Source organism: Pseudophryne corroboree, chromosome 6 (assembly GCF_028390025.1).
Source record: "Pseudophryne corroboree isolate aPseCor3 chromosome 6, aPseCor3.hap2, whole genome shotgun sequence".
NCBI lineage: Eukaryota > Metazoa > Chordata > Amphibia > Anura > Myobatrachidae > Pseudophryne > Pseudophryne corroboree.
The window spans coordinates 292,397,736-292,421,736 of NC_086449.1; the positions used below are offsets into that span (position 1 = coordinate 292,397,736).

Here is a 24,001-nt window from a genome sequence, read left to right on the forward strand (position 1 = left end):
CACACGGAGCGATCTTGCTGAAAATCTAAGCAATCTAGTCAGACTGCTTAGATTATCGCTCCGTGTGTCCCAGAGGTGGGCCTTTCATAAAAGTAATGCAATGGGCAAAGGAGGATATTTAAAAAAAAAAAAAAAAAAAGTGGAAAACATCTGAATAAAAAAAGTGGAAAACATCTGAATCATTCTATATGGAAACAGGGATATGATTCAGATGTGTTTGGAGGTGCTTTTGCTGCTGCTGGCATGGAAGCAGCCTTAATAGCACTGCTATGGTAATGCAGCAGGAGGCATTATGCTGTTGCATTTAAATGAACCATGCCGCATCCTAGGACACAGCATTATATCACCTGCAACACAATCGGCCGGCTGCCTGACCCATGGGGTCACGCATGCCATCTTTCAACAGAGATTCTGACTTCGTCACTCCCCAAAACGACTTCCGTTTTGGAAAATGGAGGCTGTTGCTGCCCCCTCCCCATCTTCAAACAGCAGCAGACTGTCAATCACTGACAGTCTGCTGCTGATCTGTGCCATACATCACAGACCTGTATTGCACATACGGAGTGTGGGACCGGCACATCAGTACTTTGCAGCATAAGCCTAAGCTACATTGGGACCTGAATCAAGCCCTGTGTATGGTACATTTATTTTCATGAATATCTTTGCTTAACAAAACAAGGATATAGGAGAGATACTTGGTTAAAAAATGATTGGTAATTTTTCTCCGATTATAAATGATAGTCCAACAATAGTTCTTTACTTGGAGTCTATAATGACACCTGCTATACATGTTGTGTATGCTAATCGCTCTTCCCTTCAGATATCATAATGACAATAATATTATACTATTGTTTCCCACCAGTCCTCTTATTATTATTGATTGTATTGCTAATCGCAATGCCTGGACAAGATTGCTGTGGCTGCCTATTTCTCAGTTTCATGGGGTGATAACCTTTATTATAAAGTGTTTTACATTGAGGCTTCCTTCTTATCTGTCTATTTACCTACTGGTACATTTTTGAAGCATCTGAGGATGACATGAAATTGGAGCAGCTGGAGGAAAACATGTGGAAGAATATGCAAAGTAAATATAAACTACAGTACAAACAGATAGCACCCTATGTTGGGAACAAAAGCAGCGCTAGGGCACAACTAGGCATCAATATTAATAATAACTGTGCCAACCTGCCGCACTGAGTACCCATGATCCATTTTTCCTGCCTTCCAATGATGTGCTACATAGTTATGGTACAATGTACTACTGTACTATAATGTGCAGTTACAATGTACTGTACTGTATTTTGGTCTCATATCACAGATTATTGTATATGGAAAAGCACAAGATAGACGGAACACAGTTAAGGGGGGTACACACGGTGAGAGCCGTACTTAAATTCTAAAGGGGGGTACTGACAGGAGAGATGTGTGCTGAGCGATCTTAACACAGACCGCTCAGCACACATCTCTCCCCCCGCTCAGCACAGCGCGATGTGCTGAGCGAGGGGTGGGGGAGGTCGGGGGGCCGCTGACTTCCCCCAGCGCTGAAGTGAGCGACCCGCTAGATTGAGCCTGCATGCAGGCTCAATCTAGCACCAGCGATAGCGATGCGCAGAGCCGCGCATTGCTATCGCTGGGGGGCATACACACGACAGATCTGTGCTTAAAATCTAAGCAATCTAGTCAGATTGCTTAGATTTTAAACACGGATCTCTCCGTGTGTCTCCCCCTTAAGAAATCTGACAAGATTGCTTAGAAATTAAGCACGGATCTCTCCATGTGTAGGGTGCCGGCGACAGCAATGCACAGTCCCATGCGTCGCTATCGACGGCTCTAGATTTGGCATGCATGCCAAATCTAGTGAGATCGCTCATTTCACCGCTAGGTGAAATTAGCGGCCCCCCTCCGCCCTCACTCAGCACACATCTCCCAGTGTGTACTGGGCTTTAGTCTAGGCAGCATGGAGACAGCTTTGTTAACAAAGCCACCTTGCTGCACTGGGATCTGGTCTCTAGGTCGACAGAACTTACAGTAGGTCGACGCTAATTAGGTCGACCGCTATTGGTCGACATGGTCTATAGGTCGTCGTTGACAGTGTCGACATGGAAAAAGGTCGACATGAGTTAAAAATATATATATATTTTTTTTAACTTTTTCATACTTTATGATCCACATGGATTACGATAGGGAATAGTAAACTGCCCGAAGCATGGCGAGCAAAGCAAGCAATGTGAGGGGATACAGTGCACTAGCTGGGGTTCCCAGTCACTTTATGAGGAAAACACAAAAAAAAAAAAGAAAGTGTAAAAAACTGATGTCGACCTTTTTCCATGTCGAACTTGTTAATTTCGACATAATGACCGTGTCGACCTATTTCAGGTATTGACCTTGTTACTGTCGCCCCTTTGATCTACACCCGCTGCAGTATGGTCCTGGTTTCTATTACAACAGTACATGCTATCAGTACAGTATTTGTATGTCCTTCACATTTTCACAGGGTTTCTCATGGGTGCCCTAGCATCCTTCATGGTCCAAAAATGTAACCGTTTTCCAACTCCATTCCTCCAGGACCCCTTACAGTGCATGTTTTACAGCGCTCCTAGTTGGTGAACATGTATATTAATTACTGGCTAACACATTTTAAAAGACCCACAAGTTGTGCTAAATTGTGTTACTGAGATCTGTAAAACATGCACTGTTGGGGGTCCATGAGGAATAGAGTTAGGACATACTGATTTTTAACTACATTGATTGGCCTCTCGCTAAATTTGCCATGGTGTTCTTTGGGTGTGCATTTGATCTCTGTCTTCAAGGCACCCTTAAGGGTGGTACTCACGGAGCGATATTCTAAGCAATCTGACTAGATTGCTTAGAATTTAAGAATTATCGCTCTGTGTGTACCCCTTGCAGCGATAGCGATGCGCAGCCCCGCGCATCGCTATCGCTGGTGCTAGTTTGGCCTGCTCAGCACACATCGCACTGTGTTGAGCGGCGGGAGAGATGTGTGCTGAGCGGTTCGCTCAGCACACATCTCTCCCACATTGGCCCGTCTATATGGGCCTTTACAGTCCAGATTTTCAGGATATCCATGCTTGAGCCTAGGTGGCTTAATCAGTTCTCCAGTCAATTTGATTTAAACCATTTGTGCGGGGGGGGGGAAATGGATATCATTAAAACCTGGACAGATAGGGTGCCTTGAGGACCATGTTTGGGAACCACTGGATTAGATTGTAAACACCAGTGGAGCATGGATGGATATGTATAGATAAGAATAGAAACACTCATTGTAAAGGAGCTGATTCAATTAGCAGCAGAAGCAGCTGGTGCAGCTACTGGGAGCTTGCTGAAGGCAGATTCTGATTGCAGATGACAGTAGCTCGTTTAGAAATTAATCTGGCCCATAATACGTATGTCCTATGTAAAAGAAGGAAAATAATATAATAAATTGGAATATGCAGCTAGAGAGATAACCTTGTAGTATCCAGTGAAACCTCTATTACCAAGATGGAAATGGCTACCGTTGTCTCTACTGAAGTGGGCATGATAAGAAAGTAACAGAGAAATGTAGAGGGTTGAGATGCAGCATTACTAATGGCCATGTGTTAGTTTATCTGAACACTGACAGAGAAATGAAAGTGAAAACGATGCTTTCAGTACTTTGAACAAATATCATAAATTCAGTTGGTAATTTATATTATACATAGAGCAAATAAGTACAAACCCTGCCCATCTGTCTTACCTCCTCCTCTTCTGCCAACAGAGATTCCCTGACCGCCGTAGGAAAGACACGAGGGGTAAACTGAATTTTAATACTGCCAGTTTTTCTTGTCGGGGGCACTATCTTTTCATTGCCACGTGTTTGAGCTGCTGACAGAACCATTTCTGTTAGTGCCATGCAATTTATATTTGCACTTAAGCAAAAACATTTAGCTAAACCACCATATTTACAGAGATTTACAAAATCTGACAATAAGATAACTTAAGAGGAGCAATAATAGTACTTAATACTGTTCTAAAGCAGCAATGTTTACAATAATAAGGCTATTACAATAATACGGCCAGTACAATGCTGCTGCAACATTGTACTAGCCTTAATATTGTCTAATTATGAAGGATTCACTTGTAGCTCTGTTTTGAAAAGGAAATGTTACTGATGTATGTAAATAATGGAGTTGTCGTTGATGATCCAAATTGTATGTGTCTCATGCCAGAATGGGATTCACTCTGCTTTCTGTTAGTAAGATCATGGATATTTCTGTGCCTGACACATCATCACTAAAGTCGGATTGACATTGTCGGAAACGGGACCAAAATCTGACGGATTTGGTCCCCTTTCCGACAGCAGCACGCGGATCGGCGGCTATTCCGCTGATCCACGTGCATTCCGACAAGTTGGATTTCCCGACTTGTCGGAAAAACGGGGCCGCATTGAATAGGTCGGAACCCCTTCCAACCTAAACCTGTCGGAAACTGTCGTCTTTCCATCAAGACGGTAGTTTCCGACAGGTATTGAATACACCCCTATATGTCCCAAGTAGGGAAAACCTAAAATTACTTCTTTTTTTTTAAGTGGAAGGTGGGCTGACTGAACGACCATATTTGTTTGTTGTTACTGTAGACAAGTCAAGTTATCCCCTTGTTCGACATGTACTAAAATTAGACTGTAAATTCAAATTTGGACAGGCATGTGTGCAACAGTGTTGTGCTACAGGATTAGTGAACTCTTATCATGCTTCATTAATGTTATGTTCATATCTCACCACAAGAGGGCAAACACAGGCCAAAACAGAACTATACATGTACAAAGACCTACAGTACACTACCTGAATTTTACAATGGTAAATAATCCAATTATTCTAGTCAATCTGGTAAACTATTATTCTGAAATTAAGTAAGATTATAAACAAGAAAAATTTAATAAATAGGTTCCAAAAAAGAGATTTGCACACATAAAAGAGCCCAAAAGAAAGTAAGCTAACTTGTTTCTTTAAAAAAAAAAATGAAATAGCTTTGATTATAATTGTTTATTATTATTATTATTATTATTATTATTATTAATAAACTATTTACATCTAGAAAAATGTTCAGTCGCGTATTTAAGCATTCCATTGATAGAACTAAAATAAAATAAAGTGCATTAAAAAAAAAGTTCATTAATATTTAATTTTACATTAGATGTTAATGAAATACGCAGAAAGTCTGAGCTCTGATTCTATGGCTGGGGAACTTCTATACAGACTAATGCACTATTTTCAACTGCTGAAAGCCAAGACTTGTTTACTATAGACAGAAGAACTGAATCCAGTGTCATAGTACATACAGAATGCCAGAATGACCCATCAATAAATAGGATGTTGTTAAAACTTAGTTGCCAAAAAAATAATAATAATTTACACAAATGTTTATGGTTAATTCACAGTTTTCCCGTTAGAATAACACTAAGGGGTCAATTCAATTAGAGGCAAAGCTCTCACTACTTACGGTTTAACCGGATCTGCAGACCCTTTTTTCGCAGCCCTACAGGACTGTGTACAAAAATCAGCGAGTCTGGGATGAGATTGGGTTTAGAGGTGGGGGGAAAGGGGGGGGGGGGGGGGGGGGCTGCTGTTGCCGGTGTTTATATGCTGTAGTAATGAAAACTTACACCATTTGTGTGTGTATTGACCCCTAAGATCACATTAGTTACTGCATAGTGTAAAAGTGTGTCTCACATAATATGGGACACTGTATGCGCACCACTCACTCTATATTGTTAGATGAATGTATGTAATAATTGCTGCTAAATTGGGGAGGCAGATCCAAGACATTCATTCAGTAAAGTAAAGGTATGCAGTGCAAATCAACTATGCCACTTTGGGATGACTCACACTTATCCTAACTTAGATACATTACCTTGAAGGCGATACATTTACACAACACACTTTAGTCTGCACGTATTTTAGGGTATGTGCGGCTCAAAATGCAGCCATGCAAAAGTGCACAGACACATTACTGCACATAAACGTTATGTTCAACTCTAAATGAGACCACAAAACCTAGCTCTAGCTAAACAAAGCTATAATCCCCAGGTATGACTCCTTGTTTAGGTTTAACCCTAGATAACCTGATACCAGTTTTTATACATACCTTGAATGCGGGGCTTTGAAAGCTCTGTGAATACAGTATTGTTTAAAACATTCTTCCGCTGTTCTTCTTCCCTCCTCCTTTGCGCTGCCTTCTCTATGTTCCTTTGTTCCTCTTCTATTCTCTGCTGTTCCTTAAACTTTTCTAGCTCTTCGCTTGCTTTCAGTCTTTCTTCTTCTTTTACATTTTCTATTTGCTTTCTCTCTTCTTCACTGATCTAAAGAAAATAGTTTTAATATCTGTGTTACTTCATGAAACTCTCCTGTGACAGGTACCCAACCCAGCTGCTTGGCTATAAGAATCAGGCTCCATCTGTACACTCCATTTTGTCATAGTCCACTTTGTAAGTCCTTTCTAGCAGACAATGCATGTGCAGCAGACTGCAGAGGTCTTCAAGCTTTACTGATATAATATCCATTTTTTAAAATGGTTACCAATAGCTAAAAATAAGAATTTACTTACCGATAATTCTATTTCTCGGAGTCCGTAGTGGATGCTGGGGTTCCTGAAAGGACCATGGGGAATAGCGGCTCCGCAGGAGACAGGGCACAAAAAGTAAAGCTTTTCCAGATCAGGTGGTGTGCACTGGCTCCTCCCCCTATGACCCTCCTCCAGACTCCAGTTAGGTACTGTGCCCGGACGAGCGTACACAATAAGGGAGGATTTTGAATCCCGGGTAAGACTCATACCAGCCACACCAATCACACCGTACAACTTGTGATCTAAACCCAGTTAACAGTATGATAACAGAGGAGCCTCTGAAAGATGGCTCCCTAAACAATAACCCGAATTAGTTAACAATAACTATGTACAAGTATTGCAGATAATCCGCACTTGGGATGGGCGCCCAGCATCCACTACGGACTCCGAGAAATAGAATTATCGGTAAGTAAATTCTTATTTTCTCTATCGTCCTAGTGGATGCTGGGGTTCCTGAAAGGACCATGGGGATTATACCAAAGCTCCCAAACGGGCGGGAGAGTGCGGATGACTCTGCAGCACCGAATGAGAGAACTCCAGGTCCTCCTTTGCCAGGGTATCAAATTTGTAGAATTTTACAAACGTGTTCTCCCCTGACCACGTAGCTGCTCGGCAGAGTTGTAATGCCGAGACCCCTCGGGCAGCCGCCCAAGATGAGCCCACCTTCCTTGTGGAATGGGCCTTAACAGATTTAGGCTGTGGCAGGCCTGCCACAGAATGTGCAAGTTGAATTGTGTTACAAATCCAACGAGCAATCGACTGCTTAGAAGCAGGCGCACCCAACTTGTTGGGTGCATACAGTATAAACAGCGAGTCAGATTTTCTGACTCCAGCCGTCCTTGAAATGTATATTTTTAAAGCTCTGACAACGTCCAACAACTTGGAGTCCTCCAAGTCGCTTGTAGCCGCAGGCACTACAATAGGCTGGTTCAGGTGAAACGCTGATACCACCTTAGGGAGAAAATGCGGACGCGTCCGCAGCTCTGCCCTATCCGAATGGAAAATTAAATAAGGGCTTTTATAAGATAAAGCCGCCAGTTCAGATACTCTCCTGGCGGACGCCAGGGCCAGTAACATAGTCACTTTCCATGTGAGATATTTCAAATCCACATTTTTTAGTGGTTCAAACCAATGGGATTTGAGGAAATCTAAAACTACATTTAGATCCCACGGTGCCACCGGAGGCACCACAGGAGGCTGTATATGCAGTACTCCTTTGACAAAAGTCTGGACCTCAGGAACTGAGGCCAATTCTTTTTGGAAGAATATTGACAGGGCCGAAATTTGAACCTTAATAGATCCCAATTTGAGACCCATAGACAATCCTGATTGCAGGAAATGTAGGAAACGACCCAGTTGAAATTTCTCCGTCGGAGCACTCCGATCCTCGCACCACGCAACATATTTCCGCCAAATGCGGTGATAATGCTTCGCGGTGACTTCCTTTCTTGCCTTAATCAAGGTAGGAATGACTTCTTCTGGAATGCCTTTTCCTTTTAGGATCTGGCGTTCAACCGCCATGCCGTCAAACGCAGCCGCGGTAAGTCTTGGAATAGACACGGTCCCTGCTGAAGCAGGTCCTGTCTTAGAGGTAGAGGCCACGGATCGTCCGTGACCATCTCTTGAAGTTCCGGGTACCAAGACCTTCTTGGCCAATCCGGAGCCACTAGTATCGTTCTTACTCCGCTTTGCCGTATGATTCTCAATACCTTTGGTATGAGAGGCAGAGGAGGAAACACATACACCGACTGGTACACCCAAGGTGTTACCAGCGCGTCCACAGCTATTGCCTGCGGATCTCTTGACCTGGCGCAATACCTGTCCAGTTTTTTGTTGAGGCGAGACGCCATCATGTCCACCATTGGTCTTTCCCAACGGTTTATTAGCATGTGGAAAACTTCTGGATGAAGTCCCCACTCTCCCGGGTGAAGATCGTGTCTGCTGAGGAAGTCTGCTTCCCAGTTGTCCACTCCCGGGATGAACACTGCTGACAGTGCTATCACGTGATTCTCCGCCCAGCGAAGGATCCTGGCAGCTTCTGCCATTGCACTCCTGCTTCTTGTGCCGCCCTGTCTGTTTACATGGGCGACTGCCGTGATGTTGTCCGACTGGATCAACACCGGTCTTCCTTGAAGCAGAGGTTCCGCCTGGCTTAGAGCATTGTAGATTGCTCTTAGTTCCAGAATGTTTATGTGAAGAGACTTTTCCAGGCTCGACCACACTCCCTGGAAGTTTCTTCCTTGTGTGACTGCTCCCCAGCCTCTCAGGCTGGGGTCCGTGGTCACCAGGATCCAATCCTGTATGCCGAATCTGCGGCCCTCCAATAGATGAGCCCTCTACAACCACCACAGAAGAGATACCCTTGTCCTTGGAGACAGGGTTATCCGCAGGTGCATCTGAAGATGCGTGCATTGATGTACAGACACCTTTCCTGGTTTTAGGAGATTCCTGACCAGGTCGGATAACTCCTTGGCTTTTTCCTCGGGAAGAAAAACCTTTTTCTGAACCGTGTCCAGAATCATCCCTAGGAACAGCAGACGAGTTGTCGGCATTAATTGGGATTTTGGAATATTCAGAATCCATCCGTGCTGCTTTAGCACCTCTTGAGATATTGCTAATCCCATCTCTAGCTGTTCTCTGGACCTTGCCCTTATTAGGAGATCGTCCAAGTATGGGATAATTAATACGCCTTTTCTTCGAAGAAGAATCATCATCTCGGCCATTACCTTTGTAAAGACCCGAGGTGCCGTGGACAAACCAAACGGCAGCGTCTGAAACTGATAGTGACAGTTTTGTACAACGAACCTGAGGTACCCCTGGTGTGAGGGGTAAATTGGAAAGTGGAGATACGCATCCTTGATGTCCAAGGATACCATAAAGTCCCCTTCTTCCAGGTTCGCTATCACTGCTCTGAGTGACTCCATCTTGAACTTGAACTTCTTTATGTACAGGTTCAAGGACTTCAGATTTAGAATAGGCCTTACCGAGCCATCCGGCTTCGGTACCACAAATAGAGTGGAATAATACCCCTTCCCTTGTTGTAGAAGAGGTACCTTGACTATCACCTGCTGAGAGTACAGCTTGTGAATGGCTTCCAAAACCGTCTCCCTTTCGGAAGGGGACGTTGGTAAAGCAGACTTCAGGAAACGGCGAGGTGGATCTGTCTCTAATTCCAACCTGTACCCCTGAGATATTATCTGCAGGATCCAGGGATCTACCTGCGAGTGAGCCCACTGCGCGCTGTAATTTTTGAGACGACCTCCCACCGTCCCCGAGTCCGCTTGAGAAGCCCCAGCGTCATGCTGAGGCTTTTGTAGAAGCCGGGGAGGGCTTCTGTTCCTGGGAAGGAGCTGCCTGTTGCTGTTTCTTCCCTCGACCTCTGCCTCGTGGCAGATATGAATAGCCCTTTGCTCTCTTATTTTTAAAGGAACGAACGGGCTGCGGTTGAAAAGTCGGTGCCTTTTTCTGTTGGGGAGTGACTTGAGGTAGAAAGGTGGATTTCCCGGCTGTAGCCGTGGCCACCAAATCTGATAGACCGACTCCAAATAACTCCTCCCCTTTATACGGCAAAACTTCCATATGCCGTTTTGAATCCGCATCGCCTGTCCACTGTCGCGTCCATAAAGCTCTTCTGGCCGAAATGGACATAGCACTTACCCGTGATGCCAGTGTGCAGATATCCCTCTGTGCATCACGCATATAAAGAAATGCATCCTTTATTTGTTCTAACGACAGTAAAATATTGTCCCTGTCCAGGGTATCAATATTTTCAATCAGGGACTCTGACCAAACTACCCCAGCACTGCACATCCAGGCAGTCGCTATAGCTGGTCGTAGTATAACACCTGCATGTGTGTATATACTTTTTTGGATATTTTCCATCCTCCTATCTGATGGATCTTTAAGTGCGGCCGTCTCAGGAGAAGGTAACGCCACTTGTTTTGATAAGCGTGTTAGCGCCTTGTCCACCCTAGGAGGTGTTTCCCAGCGCTCCCTAACCTCTGGCGGGAAAGGGTATAATGCCAATAATTTCTTTGAAATTATCAGCTTTTTATCAGGGGCAACCCACGCTTCATCACACACGTCATTTAATTCTTCTGATTCAGGAAAAACTATAGGTAGTTTTTTCACACCCCACATAATACCCTGTTTAGTGGTATCTGTAGTATCAGCTAAATGTAACGCCTCCTTCATTGCCAAAATCATATAACGTGTGGCCCTACTGGAAAATACGGTTGATTCGTCACCGTCACCACTGGAATCAGTGCCTGTGTCTGGGTCTGTGTCGACCGACTGAGGCAAAGGGCGTTTTACAGCCCCTGACGGTGTTTGAGGCGCCTGGACAGGCACTAATTGATTGTCCGGCCGCCTCATGTCGTCAAACGACTGCTTTAGCGTGTTGACACTATCCCGTAATTCCATAAATAAAGGCATCCATTCTGGTGTCGACCCCCTAGGAGGTGACATCCCCATATTTGGCAATTGCTCCGCCTCCACACCAATATCGTCCTCATACATGTCGACACACACGTACCGACACACAGCAGACACACAGGGAATGCTCTAAACGAAGACAGGACCCACTAGCCCTTTGGGGAGACAGAGGGAGAGTCTGCCAGCACACACCAAAAAGCGCTATATATGACAGGGATAGCCTTATAATAAGTGCTCCCTTATAGCTGCTTTATATATATCAAGATATTGCCATTAAATTTGCCCCCCCTCTCTGTTTTACCCTGTTTCTGTAGTGCAGTGCAGGGGAGAGACCTGGGAGCCGTCCTGACCAGCGGAGCTGTGAGAGGAAATGGCGCCGTGTGCTGAGGAGATAGGCCCCGCCCCTTTTTCGGCGGGCTCGTCTCCCGCTATTTTGTGAATACAGGCAGGGGTTAAATATCTCCATATAGCCTCTGGGGGCTATATGTGAGGTATTTTTAGCCTTTATATAGGTTTACATTTGCCTCCCAGGGCGCCCCCCCCCAGCGCCCTGCACCCTCAGTGACTGCGTGTGAAGTGTGCTGAGAGGAAAATGGCGCACAGCTGCAGTGCTGTGCGCTACCTTTAGAAGACTGCAGGAGTCTTCAGCCGCCGATTCTGGACCTCTTCTTACTTCAGCATCTGCAAGGGGGCCGGCGGCGCGGCTCCGGTGACCATCCAGGCTGTACCTGTGATCGTCCCTCTGGAGCTGATGTCCAGTAGCCAAGAAGCCAATCCATCCTGCACGCAGGTGAGTTCACTTCTTCTCCCCTCTTGCAGTGATCCTGTTGCCAGCAGGAATCACTGTAAAATAAAAAACCTAAGCTAAACTTTCTCTAAGCAGCTCTTTATGAGAGCCACCTAGAATTGCACCCTTCTCGGCCGGGCACAAAAATCTAACTGGAGTCTGGAGGAGGGTCATAGGGGGAGGAGCCAGTGCACACCACCTGATCTGGAAAAGCTTTACTTTTTGTGCCCTGTCTCCTGCGGAGCCGCTATTCCCCATGGTCCTTTCAGGAACCCCAGCATCCACTAGGACGATAGAGAAAGGACTTTACATTTTGCTAAACTGATTAGTAGTTATTATATAATTTGTGTGCTACAATGTACTGCACATTCATTATAATGTATCTGGCATGATTAATAAGGTAGAGGCTCACGATGGTCAATTTTCACTCCTTCCCACACTCTAGAACAGGCCTGGCCAACCTGTGGCTCTCCAGCTGTTGTGAAACTGCAAATCCCAGCATGCCCTGTCACAGTTTTGTTAGTCTTTGTAATCTATACACTTTTTAGACTATATACATACATACATACATACATACATACATACTGTATATCAGCGCCGTAAGTACGTGTGTGCCAGGTGCGCATTGGCTGCCCGGAGCTGCTGTGAATGCTGGGATGTGCTTCCCTCATCCCAGCATTCACAGCGGCGTCGGCCAGCCAATGAGGAAGGAAAGGGACAGTTGCAGCGGTGCCACTACCAATTACATAGCGCTGCTGCGGCTCCAGTCCCCCTCCCTCCTCCTCCTTCTCCCCTGCCTGGGATTTGCTGCATGAAGCCTGCACCGAGGAGCCTGAGCCAGCGGGGAGAGATGGTAAGTATCTATCTATCTATCTATCGGTCTATCTCTCTATCTATTCTGTCTGCCGTAATGTGTAAAAAGGGGGGACGTCGTCTGCTGTAATGTGTAAAAAGGGGGACGCTGTCTGCCGTAATGTGTAAAAAGGGGACGCTGTCTGCCTTAATGTGTAAAAAGGGGAAGCTGTCTGCTGTAATGTGTAAATAGGGGGACGCTGTCTGCCGTATTGTGTAAAAAGAGGACTCTGTCTGCTGTAATGTGTAAAAGGGGGACGCTGTCTGCCGCAATGTGTAAAACGGGAGACGCTCTCTGCCGTAATGTGTAAAAAGGAGGCGCTGTCTGCCGTAATGTGTAAAAAGGTTACGCTGTCTGTCGTAATGTGTAAAAAGGGGGACTGGCTGCCGTAATGTGTAAAAAGGGGAATCTGTCTGCTGTAATGTGTAAAAGGGGCTCTACCTGGTGTAGTGGTGCTACTGTGCAGCGTAATTTGAATAATGGAGACCACTGTGCACCGTAGTATGAATTGGTATTATTTTGTGGCCAGGCCCCTTCCCCGAGAAGCCACGCCCCTCTATATTTTACGCACCCCCATGGTGCGCACTGCCCCTATCTTACATGGGGGGGGGGGCAATGCCGTTTCTTGCACACAGCGCTAAAATGCCTAGTTACGGCACTGCTGTATGTACACTGCTTGTGTGCATACAGTTGTGTCCTCTTACACTACTGCTGCAGATAAACATCCTGTCTCTGTGTACGTAAAACAAAGGTTGGGAAGATTCCATGGCACTAATAATGGAGCAAAGTCACAGTAGCAGCTCCCTCCTGATCTTGGTTATACCCCAATAACGCAAATGGACTATAAGTAATGGATGTGGATCAGGTGGGCGCGTTTTCGCAGTAATGGGGAGAGCCCAATGTCTACAATCGCATAGACAGTTGATAATGTATGGAAGAAACTACTAGATAAGTGGAAATAAAATAAAATGAAATAACTTTCCTTCACGGTATACGTGTCTCTGTGTGGTTCCCTGCCTCTTTCACAGCGTATGCACAGTCAGTGATCCATATGTAAACATAATTAATAGCAAAAATAGTATAATAGCAATTAATAATTAAACATATGTTTGCAGAATGTTTTGCCATTATGTTTACATATGGATCACTGACTGTGCATATGCTGTGAAAGAGGCATAGAACCACATAGATATGCCTATTCCGTAAGGAAAATTATTTTATTATATTTTATTCCACTTATCTATTCATTTCTTCCATTCATTAAGCATCAACTATATAATATGAATAATTGTATACATTGCGCTCTCTACCTGATCCACATCCGTTACTTATAATCCGTTCCCTTTGTACAAGGTCCTGTGATGCTACAGTAGGCTTATGCCAAGCATTTTTTTCGTTACAATGTGCATCTTAATCACAATTTAATGTAGCATAAAAGTTTCACAAGACTGCACCAATTACATTGATACGTGACTGTTGTATATACACAGTATGTTCGTGACAGAGTCTGAATCTGTATAGGAGGTGTTACAATGCAGCGGCCGCGAGTTCACGCCAAGTTCTGTTGTGCTTCTTACACACACTCTCACTCAATGACACACAGATATACAAGTGTTGCATATCACATTAATCAGTGCAGAAAGAACAAAAAATATACAAATCCCCCCCCCAAAAAAAACAACAACACACCTCTCTATGCGGCTCACATCACATGACGTATTGAGGTTCAATGTATGATGACACATTTGTAAATGTCAAATTTGTAAAGTATACAGGCGATTTACCTTCATCATAACCTCTAGGGAGTATTTCTCATTTTCTCTTTTCCGCACAGCTCTGGCCTGTATATCTGCCTTTGTTTTCTCCTGCACTCTAATAACAGCATTCTCTCTGATCACCTGCATTGCCGCTTTCTCTACTGCAAAACAAAATCACCAAGGATGTTTCATTTCTACTCTAACTAGATGACATATGTATTCAACATCAGATTTGCTTAAATGTCATTTGTTATCTGGTATTGTAACATAGTAACATAGTTTATGAGGTTGAAAAAAGACCATTTGTCCATCGAGTTCAATCTATTTGTGTTCTCCTACTCTGTATTATTTTCAGGACTAGTTTTATCTGTTTGATGAAGTCGACCGTTGTGTTGTATTTCCTCATTTTATTATAACTATAGTACGTGATCTATCCTCCATAACCCTGTATATCCTTATCCATTAGGAATTTATCTAGCCAATTCTTCAAAGTTTTGACCAAGTCTGCCAACACTACTCTCTCAGGCAGGGAATTCCAAACTCGTATTGTCCTCACTGCGAAAAAATATTTTTGCCTCTGTGTGTGGAATCTCTTCTAATCTAAGTGGGTGTCCACATGTCCTCTGTGTCGATCTTAACAAAAACAGATCCCCCGAAAGCTCTGTGTATTGTCCCCTTAAATATTTATAAATGTTGATCATGTGCCCTCTTAATCTCCTCTTTTCCAGTGTGAACATGTCAAGATTTGCAAGTATTTTCCAGGTATTCCAGCGTCTCCATCCCCTTAATTAGTTTGGTCGCCAGTCTCTGAACCTTTTCTAGTTCCAGGATATCCTTTTTGTAGTAAGGTGCCAAAAATGATGCGCAGTATTTCAGATGGGGCCTCACTAGGGCTTTATATAGTGGGAATATAACACTTTCATCCCTTGCATCAATACCCCTCTTTATGCATGCTAGTACCTTGTTTGCCTTTTTTGTTGCTATCCTACATTGGGTGCTGCTGCTAAGTTTGTTATCTATGTGAACACCTAAGTCTTTTTCCAGTATGGAGTCCCCTAACACCACCCCATTTAGTATGTAGGTGTTATTTTTGTTCTTGCTACCAAGGTGCATTACCTTGCACTTGTTTGTACTGAAACTCATTCTCCATTTTGCTGCCAATGCTTCCAGTTTGAATAAATCGTTCTGGAGAAACTCAGCATATCCCTCCAAATTTATAACCTTACATAGTTTGGTATCGTCTGCAAAAATTTACACCATGCTCTCTAGACCTTCTCCTAGATAGTTAATGAAAATGTTGAACAATAGTGGTCCAAGTAGAGGCCCTTGTGGCACACCACTTAGTACTTCAGTCCAATTTGAAAAAGTAATTAGCAGTGGGACATTATCCTTATTGAGGTTGGGTGTTAGTTCATGCATCTGGACCTCTATTCTAAATACCGATGAGATTAGCTAGGGTTAAAACAGGTTTGATAGAACTGCCAAGATACGTGTGCTGGCAAATTGTACAGGCCTGGCCTCAATTAAGGAGGTCTCTCATTGACCAGAGATCATGATTATAGTTAAATTACATTTTCTGCCAGCCAACATCTGAATGACCAGTTACATGGTTTATCGGCCTCTGAAACCAACGAGAGATAGGAGGGCATGAGGTGGTTTCTTCAATAGCTGGGTATTATTGCTTTAGCGGCATTCATCAAATGTTGAAGAAGCGAGGTCTTATAAACTGAGATAGGTCTCTCCCATCAGGTTAAAAAAACAGAATTCAGGCGTGTTGGGTAGTGTAAGGCCAGTCATTTTTTAACAAATGTCATGTATTGTTAGCCCAAAACTCTTCAAGACTGGACAATCCCACCATATGTGGAGAGGAGTGCCCAATCCCCGATTGCACCGCCAGCATGTAGAAGGTATATTGGGGTGTATCTAGTGAACCTGCAAAGGGCATCTATACTAACGGGCTAAAATTTTGTATTGAGTAGCTAACACTTGAAGGGAAGAGGAGCTGGCAAAGGTGTGATTAAAAATACAGGACCACTGATCTTCCGTCAAGTCACTATGTAACTCGTCTTGCTACGCCAAGACATATGAGGGAGGACCAGCATTCATGTCAGTGAGACACAAATGATACAACTGTGAGATTAAATGTCTTGGAGGGTTAGCAGCCAAGCAAAAAGATTCAAATTTAGTGGGGGTGCATGACAAAGCGTGTTTCCCAAAAGAGTAAGTGAAGTGCCTAGCCTGGAAGTAAAACCATAAGGAATTAGACGGAAGGTCATATTTCTGTTGAAGATCTTCAAAGGAGCTAATTCGTAACTAAGTGGCAAATACGAGATATAACCAAATTCGACCAGGAGAGCAATCTAAATGGCAGCATACCTGGGGGGAAATCAAGATTATTAAACAGGGGCATAGATAAAGGAATTCCAGATTTAAAATCCAAAAGGTTCTTATATTTTTGCCAGCATTGAAGCGTAGGACCCAGAGTGGGGTGAGTGAGGCGAGGACACTTAGACATCCACGGGAGGGCGCTTGAAAAAACAGGAGCTGCTTGATCTACAATAAGCATCCATTGTTTCATAACATGAGGTCTGGACATCTCAACAATCCTAGCAAGATGAGTGGCATGATGGTACGTTAGGAAATAGGGCAACTGAAGGCTGCCTCGAGCTCGGCTTCGAATTAGAGTGGCTCGAGATATGCGGGGTCCAAGTGATCCCCAAATAAATTTACCTACCATGCTCTGCAAATCCCTAAAGAAGGAAGAAGGTGTAGTGATCGGTAGAGATTTGAGTAAGTATAAAACCTTGGGGAGAATACACATTTTGATAACGTTCAATCTACCCAACCAGGAAAGCTTCATTAGGGAACAATTTTGAAAGTCTGCCCTAAATTGCTTCAAGAGGGGAAGGAAAATAAGTTGAAATAGGGAATCTGTATTAGGAGACAATAGGATCCCTAAGTATTTTATCTGAGTCAGATTCCAGAGGAACGGGAACGAGCCTTTAAGACTATTCATCATAGAGGGGGGCGCCAAAATATTCATTGCTACAGATTGAGTAATTTATTTTAAAATCAGAGACATGACTAAATCTGTTGAATTCATGCATAAGGGCAGGGAGAGAGGTCACCGTAGCAGTTACAGTGGCAAGAAGATCATCTGCAAATAAAGCCAGCTAATATTCAGAGTCACCAAGCTGTAGACCTTTAATATTACCATTTGAATGGATCGCTCTCGCCTCTGCCTCCATGCATAAAACAAAAATAAGGGGAGAGAGAGGTCATCCCTGACATGTATCATTCCGAATCACAAATGGGTCTGATAGAGCCCCATTAACACGCACTCGCATGGAGGGATTATTATATAAAGCAAGTATCCCATGCAAGCAATACGGCCCTAGTCCTAAACAACAGAGACCTTCCATGAACTGCCATTTAATCCTATCAAAGGCCTTCTCCGTGTCTGTAGATAAAAGAATCATAGTCTCGCCGCTACTCACGGTGTGATGGATAATGTCAATAATTTTTGTGGTATTATCTTTGGCCTCCCGTCCCCTCACAAATCCTACCTGATCCCCATGGATCAAAGTCGGCAAGAGCTGATTCAACAGATTAGCTAGCATTTTAGTATTTATTATTATTATTATTATTTATTTATATGGCGCCACAAGGGTTCCGCAGCGCCCAATTACAGAGTACATATGCACATAATCAAAACAGTGACTTACAGTTGAAATCAATTTTGGACAAGTACAGGGTAACTAAGCATAACTACACCAGTAAATGACAGAGATAAGTTCCAGGTGGCCCAAAAACTGTGATTTGGGCAGTTGAGAATTATTAAAGTAAGAAAAGGGTGAGCACATGAGGGAAGAGGGCCCTACTCGTGAGAGCTTACATTCTAGGGGGAGGGGTAGACAGACAGGGGTGACACAGATGGGGTACATAGAGAGCATGGAACAGAGGGTTACGATGAGATTTGGCTGGGTTTGGTAAAGAAATGGGTCTTGAGAGCCCGTTTGAAGTTTTGTAGAGAGGTGGAGAGTCTGAGGGGGAGAGGTAAAGAATTCCAAAGGAAGGGAGCAGCACGTGAAAAATCTTGGAGATAAGAGTGGGAGGAAGTAATCAGGAGACAGGAGAGGCGGCGTGCATTAGCAGAGCGAAGAGGACGGGTGGGAGAGTAAAGGGAGATAAGGTCAGAGATGTAAATGGGAGAGGATTGGGTGAGAGCTTTGTAAGTGAGAGTGAGAAGTTTGAATTGGATTCTGAAGGGGAAGGGAAGCCAGTGAAGGGCTAGTAGGAGAGGGGAGGTGTATAAAGTTTGATGTCATTATTTAGTAAGGAGACAGGTCGATAACTGGAGCAGTGTGTAGGGTACTTCCCCTCTTTAGGGATTATAGAAATATGCGCCTCCAAAGAGTGGGGGGAAAACACAGTCTCAGCAGTAATTGCATTACATGCTCTCAAAAATAGTGGCATGAGGGATGACTGGAAAGATTTATAATAGCTCACTGGGAAACCGTCTGGGCCCGGACTCTTACCATGAGGAGTAGCAGAAAGGGCCAATTCCAATTCTTCGATAGTGAAAGGCCGTTCAAGAAACTCTACATCCTGATAACTGAGGATAATCTACAGAAGAGAGATATTCATTGACTGCCTCCAAAGTTGAAAGAATATCAGATGAAGACTGAGCTTTTCTTAAATTATAGAGATCAAAAAATAAGATTGAAAGGCTGTTGCTATTTGTGGAAAGGTATGGACCCTACGCCCTCCTGAATCTCAGACCGAGTGAACATAAGACGTCTGGTGTTGAGATTTCAGGGCCTTCGCTAGCATAGAGTCAGGTTTATCTCCCCATTGATAGAATTTGTGGCGGTATCTCTGTAAATCAAATTTTGTTTTCTCTTGCATGAGTTTTTTAAAGGCCAATCTCGCCTCAGTAAGATCACGCAACACCTGTTCACCAAGCGACTGTTTGTGAGACAGTTCCAAAGATAGGCTACGAGTCAAAAGCAGCCTTCGCTGAGCCTTTCTTTTTTTAACTGGGATCCCAATTGGATACATTTACCCCTAACTACACATTTATGTGCCTCCCAGATCATATCAGCAGGCGTATCGGGCAAGTCGTTAAGGTAGATATAATCAGTAATAGTCTGGAGTAGGCCATTCCTTTGAGAAAGCTGCCAAACAGACAGTGAAACGCGTTAGTTGCCAGTCTATGACCAGGACGTCGCTAAGACCAGTGAGTTTATGGAATTGACTATCCATTGCTTCCTTTAAAACTGGATATATAAGTGTGGGACGACCCGCAGTGGTCTTCAGAGCTCTGACCCATCTTACGTTCATCTATCCGGAGACCGATCCATACTTGTGGACATTTAATAAAAAGGGAGAACCGCCATTCATATTTGCGCAGGACAGAATCATCATCACCGCGCTAGGTGGAATACCCTGCTTTTCTCCACTTGGGATCTGGTAACTATTATACGGTTATCCATGCAGGATATGTTATACTAAAGCATTGGAACATTCGTTATCACCTGGCCTTTACAAGAGTCCATGGAAAGTTTATTTGGTCATATTACTGGCTTATGAGGTTTTGTTTATTTTATTTTATGTGATTTTAAATGCATGTGTTCATGATATTAATTCATTTTTATTAAAAAATATTTCATGATTTGAATACCAGCACCTGGTAGCGCTGTTTATATATTGTTTTGTGTTCATCCTTCAGTCGTGTATCATGGAGCAAAGTCTCGTTAAATCTCCATGTACACGGTTTCACAAAAGCAGTAGGGAGACAAATTGAAGCAAATATAGGAGCGTGGTCCGACCAGGTAATCTGGCCTATGCGACTATCAGTGAAAAACTGCAACTGTTTATGGTCCACTAAAAAAAGGTCAAGATGGGAATAAGAAGCATGAGGGTGAGAGAAAAAGGTGTAGTCCTTGACTGTGGGGTGGTGTAATCTCCAGAGGTCGACTAACTGACTATCGTGCAGAAGTTGACGTACCCTACGATGATCTCTGGAGGAATGATGCAGAGGCCTAGAAGAACAGTCAAGTGCGGGATCTAGTGTCCCAGTAAAGTCTCCCCCTAATATTAAACAACCTTCCCTTAAAGGCTCTAAGAGTCGCATAACCTTAACCAAGAATTTCCTTTGATGTTGACTGGGTGGGTAGACATTAACCAGGGTATATAGGGGGTCAAAAATCTTACATTTTAAAACCTGGCATCTTCCAGCCACTAAAACATGATGGGAAACATCTGAAATAACTAGATGGCGAGAGAGGAGTATAGCCACACCCAATGATTTACCCAGAGGGTTATCACTACAAAATGGGTGGGGAAAATTATGATTTCTAAGGGGAGGGGCAGCATCCTGTTTGAAATGCGTCTCCTGCACAAAAGCCACGTCAACCCTTTCCGAGTAAAGTTCTCTCAAAAGAGTGAAACGTTTTTCAGGGATGTTTAAGCCTTTGACATTATAAGAACATAATTTCAATGCCCTCGCTTTCAAAGGGGCAATGGTAAATTTGGGAGGGTGCGCGGCAGATGTACAGGAGAACTCATTTGGAGATACATCAAAAGATGGAGAACCAACCTCACAAAGGAGCCACAACAAACAATCAAGCGTGAGAAGAGGAATGGGAGAAAAGGTAAGGGGAAAAAACACAGTCGAGAAAAAAAAAAAGTAGAAAAAAGTAGAATCCAAAGAGGCATACAAAGAACAACAAGAATCAAAATGAATGGAAAAAACAAATGTCCGCTATTGGGTAGCATAGGTAAAGCTTGTTCACCCATGAACCAATAAAAAACACGCAGACCGACCCAACTGGGGTGGGGCAACTGCGACCGTCACTCAGGGCCTCTAAATCAGTACTAGTAATGAATCAGTAACATAATAGTAGTAAAATCCTGCAAATAAAAGATTAATACAAAATGTCCTGCTGAGGGTAAGCACAAAAACAGAGATCAGTATGTGAACATAGGCATGTCAATACAAAGTCAATACCGCGATGAGGAGAGAATTAGTACATGGCAGAGACAGCATAGTGAAACCTAATCGTCTAGTATTTAAAGAACATTTGCAAAGTTATATCCAGAAAACACTTAGGCTAACAGCCGGCAAGGTCTCAAACCTAGCAAAGTAAGTCCTGGAGCAAGTAGTAGGAAGGGGTCCAGAAATGCCATATTGGAGAACGGTGGTCATCAGTTACCAGAGGCCTCTTGGCCAGAGTGTAAAGGTGTCTGCGCTGCAGAAGACGCGGGAGGATCCAATCTAGTATGTAGTTGTGTACATTCTGGGAGCGATGGCGTATTGATGGAAAGGGCAGAACAAAATCGCTCCAAATCATCCGGAGACTGTAAACTGAGATTGAATGCTCAAAGGGGCGCCTCAATGAAAGCTCATAGGGAAGCCCCAATGAAAGTGTATATTCTTATGTTTTAAGGCATCCATGAGCGGTTTGAGGAGCCGTCTATGTTGAAGAGTATTCCAGGACAAGTCAGGGAAGATTTGGATTTTGGAACCATTAAATTCAATCCTGTCTAATTTCCTCGCTTTCGCCAGAATATCTTCCTTGACGTGATAGTAATGGAGATGGCAGATAATATCTCTGGGAGCCTCAGAGGGAAAGCCTTTCAGACGCAGTGCGCGGTGTGCGCGATCAAAGAGAATGACATTGTCCGGTACTGCATCAGTTATCTCATTAAATATCTTGGTGAGTATGTCCACGATACCCAGCCCTTGTACATCCTCAGGTATGCCACGGATCCGAAGATTGTTTCTCCTCCCTCTGTTGTCCAAATCATCCATATGCCGCTGAAGTGCCTTGAGTTCTTGAGCGTGTATAGAGACAGTGTCTCCAAGTCGTTGCTGGTAAGAGTCCAAATCACCAAGGAGGTCTTCCATGTCAGACACACGATGAGTAATTTAGGATAAATCGGCCTAAAGCGCAGATATCTCCACCTTGACTGTAGCACCATTTCTCTTTTCCAAGTCCAAAAAGTCAGATTTCGTAGGAAGATCCTTTTTGGTAGGAAGGGATCTGAGATGTTTTAAGACATCAGCCACGGTAGGTTCTGGAGAGGCATCTGACCCACTCCGAGGCAATGATGCCATGACGTCGGTGGTACCAGCGGGAGAGGAATCAGGAATGGAACAATTATCGTAGCTCTGGGTGTCGTTTCCTGGGACAAGATAACGGAGCAAATTACACTGCGAGGGTGCGGTTATGGATGACTTGGTGCGAGACGTCAGCCTACTTTTTCTGTTTTTTCCCCATCAAAAAGAAAAGGTCCACATACGTAATAAAATACAGCAGGACTAGTAGCATTGGGGGCTATAAACAGCACATAGAAGAGTCCCGGGTCACGGCCACAGGACGCCCAGCCCCATATTGCGTGGGTGAGTTAGGGGGTCATGGCGTTAAGATGGTCGACATGGTCGACCAGGTGGTACAGCAGAGGAAACATGGGTGTCACAGCTGGAGCAAGGAAAATGTTGCACCGAGATGAAGCAGTAGTGGAGATAAGGCGAATGAGAAAGCGGTGCTGTTGTCGGGGCCTCAGATTATTCACACATCAGGAGTAACAGTTCAGGAGAATGACAAAAAAAATAAAAAGAAAAGATATATATGGCATCACATAAATATCAATAATAGGCTGGATCAGGGCACCAAAACTGCAGAGCAGCCCTGCAAGCCTCTGACAGGAGACTGACAAAGATTAGGCACAGCAGACTCTGGAGGGAGTAGATGCAGGGTAGGGAGATGAGTCTTCCATGGAGCAGCACAGCTTGGATCCCAGCAATGGTATGTTGCAATAGGGGAAGAGCAGTGACTCCAGGGGCAAGCACCAGGGAGCGTGGGGCCCGTCAGCTCAGGGGAAAGGCTCACCTTGCAGGCTGGAAGCTGGCAGCAGGACACAGTGGGAGCCGGGTCCCGTCCAATATGGCCGCCGGGCATCCCGCCGCTCCGTCAGGCCGCTGGAAACACCACCGGCTCCCGGCAGGGGAGGCAGGCAGGGGCAGCAGGAGGGACCTCTTGAGGGTGCCCAGTGGCAGGCAGGTCACCGGCAGGTAGGAGAAAAAGCTGCGGCTCGTGTGTGCGGCACCGGAAGCTCAAGCTGGCCAGCAGAAGAAATCGCGCCCCTACCTGGGGGTTTCAGGTAGGCCGCAATCCGCTGGAGGTCACTCCCTGATTCTGCAGCGCTTACCAAACCACACCAGGGGGGTCGAAGGAGGCAGGAAAGGCAGCAGGGGTAGAAGAAATGCCCAGGGAGAGAAAGTTTGAAGGGGATAAGGGCAGAAGCAGCAGGAGTACACATCAAACATGGCTGCTTACACCAACAGCCAGACCATGCCCCCTGGCAAAGTTTTTGCACGGCGTACACATGTATGCGCACACTTGCACAGGGCGGGTTTTCACTCTCCCAGGGTGATGACTATCTGATCGCAGCCCTTTGCAAATTTGCAGCACAGCAATCAGGTCTGAATTAGGCCCATAATTATATAGAAAATAAAGTGGAGAGAGCCCTGCTTACAAGCGCTTACATTCTAGGTTTTGGGCA

The 24,001-nt window shown here is 44.4% G+C and overlaps 1 protein-coding gene across 4 annotated transcripts in view; it reads right to left on the reverse strand.

Moving 5' to 3' along the window:
* The window catches only part of DNAAF4 (dynein axonemal assembly factor 4), a 105,704-nt gene that overhangs the window by 38,147 nt on the left and 43,556 nt on the right, over positions 1–24,001 (reverse strand). For 3 of the 4 annotated variants that reach the window (XM_063926133.1, XM_063926131.1, XM_063926134.1), the window contains exons 3-5: positions 14,459–14,592; positions 6,124–6,337; positions 3,737–3,864 (exon numbers count right to left, since the gene is read on the reverse strand). In XM_063926133.1, the coding sequence (XP_063782203.1) occupies positions 3,737–3,864; positions 6,124–6,337; positions 14,459–14,592 (476 nt within the window). The remainder of the gene's footprint in view (positions 1–3,736; positions 3,865–6,123; positions 6,338–14,458; positions 14,593–24,001) is intronic. The other variant, XM_063926132.1, reaches the window with a different exon arrangement.